Below are 11,765 nucleotides of genomic sequence, written 5' to 3'. Positions count from 1 at the left end.
TGTTCCGAAATTTCTTTAAATAATAATAATATTGATTTTTAAAAATACGTTATGAAAAAATTTCACTTAAATGTCCATATCTATTCTTTTAATCTTTGTTTAACGACATTTTAAGACCATTTGTACGCTGAAATAAATAAGAAATAGCCCCGACTGAACCTTATAATCACTGGTAGTAAAACGGTAGTTTGTAATGTCTACAGAAATACTTTTTTGATTATTAATTTAGCATGATCCCTGAAGTATATTTTTCAAACAAAAAGAAATTTTAATATGGCAGCTTCCATAAATTTTAAATAACATGAAGTTATAAAGAGCTAGGTGCATTGCCTGATGTCTCTGATGAACGTCGTTTTAATTTTAATTAAAACCATCATAGTGGTTATGCGTTAAAAAGAAATAGCCTCACAACTGATCAATCAAAATCTTAAATGAAATTAACCTCTGTTATAAATAAAATATTCGAGACAGACTAGAAGGTAAAAAAAGCTTATTTCTGCTTAACTTGGTTGCTAAGGAAGTAAATGATATTTACTTTGAACTTTTAATTTAAAAAATGTCTCATTTTATCGTATTCGCGTGATTTAAATCGATGAAACTTATGGAAATTCTTTCAAACAAAAATCACGTGGGCGGCATTTGCGATTGAAAGATCTTTGAAATGAGGTATTAGTAGAATAGTTTGCAGCTTCAACAATTGCACTCTCTTGCAGACAATATGAATAGTCCGAATTTTATTATGAAGTACTACAACAAAAAAATTATTTAAATTTTAAATACTGTGGTAGAAGGGGACGTTTGCTACTGCCATTTTTGAATGATTGATTGCTACTTTAACATTTAGCAATTCACGGGACTTTCCTACCGGATTTTTATATTTTTTAAAATGGAAATGCTGGTAACTTAGCTTGTGTAAAACGAATGTCATGAAAGTGGCTAATTGCCAAAGCTTTTGGTCGTATGCGTAACTTTAGTCATAGTTGTCACTATATGAATTCGACTTTCAAATTAGAACATCGAAAATTACAAAGCTTACTGTATAAGCAAAAACTTCCAAATAACCAAAATGATAAATCAATTATTATGTTTGAACACGAAACATCTACCTACTACCTCATATTTGGTTAAACGAAATTCGCGGTGGTGTACATGAAAGAGAAACTGACACAGATATTAATTAAAAATCGAAATCAATATCCTACTATCAAACGAAGAGCTTTTTTGCATTTCTTTTTTCAGTCTAGTTTAGACACGTCAAACTTATTTTTGAAAGGATTAGATCCTGCTCCACATCGTTGGATCAAAGAATACCAAAACAAATTACAATAAAAAGCACCCAATCACACTTGCATATCTAATAAGTGTGTGTTGTGAAGAAAGCGTGATCAAAATTATTATTTTACTTAAAGTTTCAAGTTTATATGAATGTTCACATTTGTTATGTAAAGCTTTATGGTTATGATTAACGTTTGTTATTAAAATTAACTGTCTTAAGAAAAGGCGGTTATCTTGTTGGTGTGGTCTAGAAATGTAAATTATTATGTCATGACAAGGATGAAAGATGTGACGGCATACATTATTATGGTGAAAGCTGAGAAACAAATCAAAGCTCAAATTCTACCTGTTAAGGAAATCCTGTAATTATTTGTTAATTTTAAAAAGTCAGTGTTGGACACCAAAAGAAGACAATACCTCCTACGTGTCCTTAGCGATTATATTACCATATTTGTATGTGTAATAGAGTAGTTTCAAACAAAGTATGTAAAGATACCTTTGATGTGAATTTATCTTCATTCTTAGCCTTTACAACACTGTTTGGTCTTGTAGTGACTACAGGTGAAGATTTTATTTCCAGAAAGTTTTTGCGAGGAATAACACACCTATTATATTCTACATTCTTGTAGTGTGAGTCTTCTTTTATCACCGCGTAAAAAAATCGCTTTTCCCGGTTAATTGAGTGGAATTAAGGGGCAGGATATAAACTGTAGTTCTGCACTAGTGCGCAAGGAATTACTCTTCCCACTAGCGGAAAAAATAAAGAATCCAAACAAGAGCCAAATTACTAAACATGTTTCATTCAATTAGCTTTGTCGGTTGTATACATATTCTAAGAATTCTGACGACACTTTTTTGTACCGTTTTGGAATTTAGGAATTACTTATTTGGAGTCAATAAGTGTTACACACGTTGAGTACAAACTTAATGTATATATTTCTGACGCAATTATTACAACTGCTCAAGCTTACTTGATGAGAAGAAAATTTTTGAGAATTTCCAACATATTCACTCTCAGATATTTTCCACAAGCATTACAAAACTTTCGAGTAATTTCTGATGTAGTGATGCTTATTTTAAAGAAACGTTTGAATCCCTTTTTATCTCATCTGCTTATTGTGCAACTTTCCAAAAATCTTTCATTACGTCTTTACAACATGTTTTTCTTTAAGCAAGTGCATTCACTGTTACAAATCTTGCCTGTTCTAGTCAATGTATATCAAAGGCATTTTATAAAGGTGTTTGATTAAGTTGACGACCACATTCTAATCAGTAAACTAAATTTGTTTTATTTAGAGCAGTATTTGATTCTACCTTTTTAACAGAATACTTTTTGTTAAATATCACAACTATTTTTTTGACATTTTACTTCTAGGACCCTCACTCTTCCTGCTATATGTTAACCTGATGGTTACTATTATTGTCATGTAGAGGCATTTTTTTGCTGATTTTTAAACTTTTTGTTATCTCTCTTGAAGAATTTGAAAGCTTACATGCAATAAATGTTACAAAACATTTAATAATAATTGATAGCAAAGTCAATAATTATTGAAGAAAAAATTAGTTAATTAAGTTTATAAATTGATTTATCTCAATTCCGCCGCTGTGTATACCTGAGCATAACTTAGTCAACACCAGATGCACTAATTAACGTATTAATTGGATCGTCAACATACTTATGTGAAACAATTTTAGTTCAGTTAGCAGACTTTGAGGCTAATTTCAAGTTGATTTAGCGACGTCGCACAACGACAAAGCTTTTAATATCCATTAGATTTTTGCGACATCACCATTGGACATCTTCATGCGACATTGCTAAATTATTTTGAAATTTGCCTCTTTGAGACATAAATTATGATATGACTTAAATTCGTCTATAGAAATATAGGTTAGTTCTTTCCTATCGCAATAATCCCCTAAGGGCCGGTTTATCAATGCGCAGTTAAGTTAAAGTAACTGGCAGTTAACGCTTGTCTGTGAGTTAACCTGTTTATCATTACCCGCTAGCTCAAAACTGGTGGTCAAAGTGCCAGATAAATTAACTGACAGTTCAAACTGTCAGTTAAAGCGTTATCCACCAGTTAGTGGCAACATAACCTAACAAATCCAAATAAATCAGTTGTTAGTTTAACAATATTACAAAGATTGAGTTATAATTAAAACAGGTAAGTAACATTATAATAATCATTTTTCGTTTCGTAATAATTAACACAATATATTTTTTTAGATTTGTTAGCAATGGACATTTTAGAAAATGATTGGAGTGATGATGAAGATATTGTGGAATTTATCAATCATGAAAGGCGACCTTATAAAGTAAGCGATCAACGACCGGACCATTTCGAAAAGTGGGACGATACGGACTTTGTTGTTAGATTTCGATTGACAAAAAATACAGTGCTTTCAATTTTGGAGTTGGTTGATAATCGATTGGAAACCCCAACAGACAGGTAGAACATCACAGGACGTGATGTTTGATGATTAATTGATATGCTAATGACCTTGTTTGCAGAAATCATGCTATAAGACCCATAGATCAATTATTACTAACTCTGCGGTTTTATGCAACAGGTAGTTTTTTAATAACGATGGCTGAGTTTTATGATATAAGTAGAAGTTCTGTTTCAAATATTATAAAAAGAGTGAGCAACGCTATTGCTAGTTTATCACATACATTTATCAAAATGCCTGAAAATCAGAATGACCAGCAGCAAATCCAGTTGCAATTTTATGAAAAAGCCTTACTTCCAAGGGTTATCGGCTCTCTCGACTGTACACATGTTAAAATACAATCTCCAGGTATGTTCACCCTGCTGTTACTTTAGTAACATACTTTATGACTGTAGCACTGATTGTAGGGGGACCTAATGCCGAGCTGTTCAGGAATCGAAAAGGATATTTTTCAATAAATGTTCAAACTGTTGCTTCAGCCAATCTGAAAATATTGGACATAGTGGCAAGATGGCCTGGATCTTGCCATGATCAAACGATATTTGATAATTCTGCAATAAAAAGGCGACTGGAAAATAATGAGTTTGGAAACAACACTCTGCTAGTGGCTGACAGTGGATATGGCAATAATATGCACGTCATTACACCGTTGATTCGAACTAGAACTGAAGTTGAGGAAGTATACAATGAAGCAGGTATTTGCACTATTACTGTTAATGGATGTTATTTCATACGAATTGTTTTAAGTAACGAGAACTCGTAACCCTGTGGAAAGGCAGTATGGTGTTTGGAAAAGAAGATTTCCAATTCTTTCTTTAGGGCTGAGGTTAAAGTTGGAAACTACTCTAGCTGTCATTGTTGCAACAGCTGTACTACATAACATAGCTCTAAATAACAATGAAAATGAACCGCCCATGGATCCGGAGCAAAATTATGAAGATATTAATTTTGATGAGGACTATGTTCTAGAACCAATAGACCGAGAAAATGTGAGAAATGCAAGAGACTTATTATTAGCTGATTATGTGCCAGGTTTATTGTAGGTACCAAAAATAAAAGACTTATCTAATATTTATTCAGGTATTTGTTTTTTTTTTCAACTGCCAATATTCTTTTTCTAAAGCTAATTTTCATTGCGTGCTCCCGTTGCATGTGTTTTAGCGTTGTTTCAGCGATTTCTCTTTGGAGCTTAACAAGCTCCATTTTTTGCTCCGCCAATGCCTCAAATTTTCCGCTCACAGACATCATTGATTTTTTTTTTAATTATGGGTCTTCTTCTGCCTACCCATGAATCTGCAATTAAGTGTATATTATTACGTTGTTGTTTTGTTATATTGGAGCACTTACTGTTTGTTGCAAATGCAGAAGTTCCTTTTTGATGGCTGCTAATGGCCTCTTCGTCATCTACAATTTCAGGTGGGGGTGGCAGCGATAGCGCTGGGTGTACTGGCGTTTGAAGAAAACTGGTGTTTGGTTGTGACCAGTCAACTTCTACTTCTAGTTCAGCAGATTCTTGCTGTTCTGTGACCGGCAACTTTTTCACAGTCGATACCAGATATACCTATTAAAATTGAATTTGAAATGTTGAAAAAATTCACATAGAATCATTGCAATTACCTGCACACGCATCGGAATCAAATGTGGACTCCAAACCATCCATGGAAATCCTTATAGTTGCCATCAACTCCTTTTCCTCTTCCGTATTTGGTTTTGGGGATTTCCGATGTTCGCCACCACCTGTGCCTCTGCGGTAATATTTTACCTGGCTATGTTGTTTTTTAATTTCCTTTTTTATAGCTTCATACTTATAGTTAAGTTGCTTGTAATTTCTACGCTGTACACAATAATAAAACAAATTAGATATTGAACATTGGTACCTAAATATGATTAAGGATAAACTTACTGGTCCATTTGTTGCGGCATTAAATTCTTGTTCTATGTTGAGCCACGCAGTGTCCTTCGCTCGCCACGTCACCCCATCTGTTTGTTTGTTTTCAATTACATTTTTTTTACTGTTTAGAATTTGTAGCAAGAGTTGCCTCTCACTGGCAGAAAAATTCGCTCCTCGTGTCTTTTAATGATGCCACTTCAATATTATGATCTCAGATTTTACTAATACAAAAATAATTATTTATTTTACTACTTACGATGTTATGCCAGCCACTAACTCAATGACAAATATTAAATGAAAATAAACTTAATTATGACAGTTATCACAACACTAATCACGTGAAACACACTGCACAATTATCGAATACCCAATGCACATTGAATCTGATGGAATTTTAAAAGTTCATTAATACGAGGTAGTTTTGACCTGACCAATGACAACTCATTTCCGGTAAGGTGAGCGTTACCAACTTAAGAGAGTAACAGCTAAACTTCGAGCTACGAAACTGGAAGAAACATCGTGCATTGATAAACACTTTACCTCCGTTAACTGCTAGTTACCCTTATCTGACAGTTACTTAACAGACACTTTTAACTGAGCATTGATAAACCGGCCCTTAATCAGTTAAAAATATTTATATTTTTATTGTAAGATCTATCCGATGAATGCCTACTTTTATGTTATGTCAACGTTTCGTGGTGCCTAGACTCGGAAAAAGTAGGTCCCCGTGTTTCTGTCTGTCTGTCGTCTATCCTGAATGTCGATTTTCATCAGACAGATAACCTCCGAAATTACCGGACAGATTGTTGTCAAATTATATATACATATGTATGTTAAGAATATCATGTATATAGGTAGTCAAACGCAAACGAAAATTTGTCTAATCACCCCCATCTCAAGAATTTGAATATTAAGATTACTTATTTACACTTGTGGTTCATGAATAAGCTTTGAGTTTTTCTTAAAGCATCAATATTTTCGAAAAATTCGCAATGTGTAATTAGTAACGCCGAGCATGGATATTCGATGTAATTTAGGGGCGAGGAAAGTTCTGTCCAAATAACTTTCGACGAATTTTTTGTTTTGTTTTTTCCTACTTTTACTTCTACACCTAATTTATATTGTTCCTTGTTATTGGGTGCTATGTCTGGGGAAACAAATCTATTATTATTACTATTATTATTACTGAAAAAGCGCTTTAGTTTACAGTAAGATTTTTATAATCAGAATTCGTAAAATCATTTGTTTTGAAAGCACCCACTAATTTAATAAAAGGTGTTAAGCACTCTATAGAACTAGTATGATTACGCTATTATATTTTTGTCAACTCCTTCCACAAACTTGACTACGTAATCTCTCAAAATTTTGCAAAATCAAGCTCATTTGAAATGTATCAAATAGGTTTTCATATTTTCCTAATTTTTACCTTTCGATTGCAGGCTAAGGAATTACTGTAACAGGGTCCATAGGGCGACTGGCTATTTTCATGTTTTCTCGACGTTTCACTACCCCTAAAGTACGAAAAAATTCGTCACCCGTTTCCCTCTGTCCGTCGGCCGTATGCCGTCTACGTAAATTTGTATTAGATAATCTTCGAAACCAAATGGCCAAATTTTATATCTATGTTAGAAATATTGTCTATATGGTGAAACTCTAACCAAAATTTCTCCAATCATGGCCACCAACAATGTGATTACGTCCCCTCTAAATTTTTTGTAGTAAGTGGTATTTAAATTATATATAATAACATATACCTATACTTGTAGTGTATGCATCCGACTTGAAGTTTTCGTGGAGGCACCCAAATTTTTACAAAAAAAAAACGAAATGATATAGCAACTTTTTCCATTAATATTCAGCGAAGTTCCTACAAGATTATTTGTCAATTCATTACGTACAGTTTTCTAACTTCGTAACGCGAAGATGGCGCACGTTTTTTTTTCTTACAGTGTTACTGCTTTTATCTACATTTTTTTATCAAATTAAAAACCGTCACCTCATTATTTTATTATTAGTATTACACTGCACGTGTTGCAATTGACATACGTGTTTTTGTTGAAATGTTGTTCGGAACATTTTCGAATGGAAAACTCACTAGAAATATAAACGTAGACTTGTGCTTTATTAGTGCATTTGTATATATTCTTGGAGCAATTGTAAATCCGTTTCCCAAAATAAATTGAGAAGTGCACTCCAGACCAAGTTAACAGAGTTTGTTTTCGTAACGTAATCAAAACCAGTGACGAAGTGTGGGTGATTAAAATAGTATAATGAATTTGGAAAAACAAGCTTTACAAGAACTTCTAAAAGAATATACAGGTTGTCATTTTTTAAAAAACAGCTGCAGATCGCAGACAAACACAAAGAAATATAGGGTACCAAAAGATATTTATAGCGTGTGAATAGATCATGTCATTTAGTTTCTTACACTATTACTGGTATTATCTAGATTTCTTTTAATGTATATAGGTTATCCTTATGATACGTAAATAAAAGCTAGTAAAATAAAATTTTATAATTTTTCAAAGAAGCGGGATTTATTGGTCTGTACTTCAGAGGCGAGGGAACTCCTATCGAAATAACCTCTGACCAGTTTTTTAAAACTGTTTATACAGTGTATCCTAGAAAAATTAACGAAAATAGAAATAGGTTTTATTGATGAAGTAAAACTCGACAATTTATTCCTTAATAACTCAGATTTATACGACTGATTACACAGCGATTATGTACAAAATAATTCCGGCGAAACTTGAATGAATTCGTTCACTGGACCCCTCGCTGACTGAATCAACTGAATAATAATCAACCGAAGGTGGCCTCTGTTTAAAGCCATACTTTCCTTCTAAAAATTCCGCAGTCGAGGTCTTTCTGGATTGTCCATCGCGACTTCCGGTTCCAGGTTTTTCTCCGGCTAGAACGCTAGACGTCGTACCGAGGCGGCGTATGGATTTCCTTCGTAACAATAGCTTATCTAATTTTCCTAAAATTGTAGGTTGATAATCCGGGCGAAAAAGTGCATTCCAAACCAAATATAAACAAGTTAACAGAGTTTGTTTTCGAAAGATAATTCGTTGGAATCAAAGTCAGTGGCGGTATGGGGGTGATTAAAGTATGAAATATTAGCGATTTAAGAAAAACAAGCTCTACAAGGATGTCATTTAAAAAAATAGTTGCACGTCGTAGACAAACAAAAAAAAATGTAGGGTTCAAAAATAAATTTCTAAGTTGTCAAAAGATCATGTCATTTAGTTTCTTACACTATAGTTATTGGTATTATCTAGATTTCTTTTAATGTATAGAGGTTATCCTTATCAATTATCATAAATAAAAGCTTAAAAATCAAATTTCATAGTATAAATATTTCAAAAGCGGTTGTTGGTCTGTAGTTCAGGAGCGTAGGAAATCCTGTTGAAATAGCCTTTGACTAGTTTCTGAAAACTATTTATACAGGATATCCTAGAAAAATTAACGAATGAATCAATAGGTTTTATTAATCAAGTAAAAACAGCTTATCCGATAGGAACATAGGGAAATTGTGAAAACAAAATTGGCAGAATTAAATCTTATAGTTTGTGAATCTGAACTTATTGAACTGATTGTGTTTCCGGAGAAAAGTAAATTTTGTCTAAATAAATATACTTAGATCAATTTTAACAATGTTTTCATTATCAGTGCCCACATCGGTTGTAAGTTAATTCATTTTTGGAACAATTTTTGGGGCAATTGATGCAACTTGGTGATGAAATCTGACCTGATATGATATGACCTGACTTGATCTTAACCTGGCAGCCAAAACATTTTAAGCATCAGAAATTGTACAAACATTATAATGAGTTTAATATTGGGAATTTTAAAATGCATGAGTCGCTGACTTGAGATCGTTTACTAGTTCAATAGCCATTTTCAACCCCCAATTAACGGTGAGAAGAATTTAGAAACGGGACCACGAAGCCCCGAAACATTAAATATTAGTGTACGACTGTTATTGTAAGATAGTGTTTACTGCTAGCTGTTAGCAGCCATGAGTTGTAAAATGTTATGTAGCAACAATTTTAACGGAATTCTCGTAAAAGCGCAACTACGTTCCACTTTTAATTACCTGCAGATAAGAGGATCTGAGTACAGGCTTGCCGAATTGATTATGTTCACCGGTTAAGAATAATTGCTACGTTACGCAACGTGTAATAACATATTCTTGTCCAACTTTTAGGTCGTTGTAAAGTCGCTTTAATTTTCATAATTAAATAAGATGCATGAAAGCTTGCAGATATGCAAAACGAGCACCTACAGCTGGCATGCATTTTTTAATTAAGCCAAGTTCTCATCTGCATGAGACTATGTGAATCATCGTAACATTGTTTCGGTGGAGTGTTGCAGCAATTAACTCAACCATGGTTGGGTATATGTTAGTATGTTACAATTTGGTTTATAATTGCGCACATCCTGACCTTGCGAGAGTATTATACCGTATTTCTTAATTATGGCGAGGATCCGATTACAATCTTGACAATATTGTGCTCGAAAGGACTATACGTCTTGGCAGGATCCTTGAGACAATGTTATCTACGTACAGCTCGCAGCATACAAATTGCTGGACCGCGACGTAATGTTCGGCCGTAATGAAGTTTTTATTCTGACATAAGTATTATGTCTATGAAATGTGCAGTCCCATTAAACAACCAGAAGGTAGCTCATTTCAAAAAACAGGGCAACTTGTTATTTTTTTTTCATGCATTACGTGCCCATCCATCAGATCTCGCAGTGAAAGTTATTTGCGTATTCTTGTCTTTCGGGTTCGTTATTTTTAATTATTTTCTCGAGAAAGTAAGCTCCCGAAGGCGGTCACATAAATCAAAAAGTTTTACTGATGAACTGATGGAAGTAATTGGGATGTTACGCGGTTTTTGCGAGAGTCACGAAGGAATCGACACACTTTTTCGGAACGTGATAAAGGATCTTTTATTGGATTAAGTCTTCAGTCTCTGTGATTAAAGTAAATTTTTAAACCATTTATCTAAATCTTGGCGGACCGAGTCAGGGAATGTTTCGGTAAAAAAAACCGATAAAGCTGCCGCTGGATTTAGAACAAAACATATCAGATAAGGCCGATTCAAAAACTCCCTCTTTAATTATGGGTATGGAAGTCGTTCAGAGTACTAATCACCCTAATGAACCATTCGCATTATTATTTTAATCTGAAAAGCTGAAGAGAAAGGTTAGTCACAAAATGATGGAATTTTTACGAGCTGTATGGTAGACTAAAGGATTTTTTTCTAAATCCGCTTCAATTATTAGCGGAATAACAGCGATGTTGAACACTCTAAATTCGAACGATCATTCGTTTTTATGAACACTCGCAAAATAATCATTAGCAAAGTTCGCGTCAACAGTCTGCTGCTTCTTTACAAAAATTCATTTGTCAGCCTGCGAAGCCACTAATTCCACACCTGCCTAAAAAGGGAAATTATATTATCTCACAATATTTATTATGATCAATTACGCCTACACAGACGGGAAGATACGAGACAGAAGCAAAGGTGTGTTAAAATGTGCATATACAAAATTTTGATGTTTTAAATTTCAACTTCAGACTACTGTAAAATAATAATTAAAGTGAGCGAACGCGCATTAAAGATTTTAAAAAACTGCTATAAAATGGTCGGCAGGTGATAGTGTTATTTTATAGCAGAAACGATAAAAGTCGGATAGTTGTTGGACATCAAATCGTAATGTTCTGAGCTAGAAAAGGAATGAATTGTAGACTCCATGAAAATGAACACGTAAAGTATTATCTATAAGACAGGCGTACTAATTCTGAGATAAAGTTTAGTTTATGATGCCACATAAAAGTTAGAAATATGGGTCATTTTAAAGATTTTCCTGTGTTACATTTAAAAATAGTAAACGCATTTTTCCATCCAATAATTGTGACATTTTGGCAGAAGTCATCAGATGGACGGACGTTTTTTCACGAAAAAACTGTATTTAGTTTTTATTACCAAACACAAATGTCCACCTCCTAGAGAATTCAAGCTTAATACGTCGCTGTTGCGTGATCCTGTTAAATTTGCATAATATTAATAAATAAGAACAAAGTGTGTTTTTCTGGTGTTCATTAAGTACCCAATTCCAGAGTTTTTCATGTTCC

At 33.6% G+C, this 11,765-nt stretch overlaps 1 protein-coding gene across 1 annotated transcript; it reads left to right on the top strand.

Annotated features, from left to right (window-relative positions):
* The first annotated feature begins 3,381 nt into the window (after positions 1 to 3,381).
* Positions 3,382 to 4,769, top strand: LOC135128811 (putative nuclease HARBI1). The gene is made up of 5 exons (XM_064055890.1): positions 3,382 to 3,440; positions 3,503 to 3,725; positions 3,788 to 4,074; positions 4,134 to 4,421; positions 4,474 to 4,769. The coding sequence occupies exons 2-5, from the start codon at positions 3,514 to 3,516 to the stop codon at positions 4,767 to 4,769; spliced, it is 1,083 nt and encodes a 360-aa protein (XP_063911960.1). The 5' UTR covers positions 3,382 to 3,440; positions 3,503 to 3,513.
* The last annotated feature ends 6,996 nt before the right edge of the window (positions 4,770 to 11,765 follow it).

This window comes from Zophobas morio, unplaced genomic scaffold (assembly GCF_036711695.1).
Source record: "Zophobas morio isolate AGI-343-1 ecotype UQ-CSIRO unplaced genomic scaffold, CSIRO_AGI_Zmor_V1 ptg000014l, whole genome shotgun sequence".
In the NCBI taxonomy this organism is placed as follows: Eukaryota; Metazoa; Arthropoda; class Insecta; order Coleoptera; family Tenebrionidae; genus Zophobas; species Zophobas morio.
Note: the sequence above shows the minus strand (reverse complement) of the source record. Positions and strands in the feature narration are given on the sequence as shown.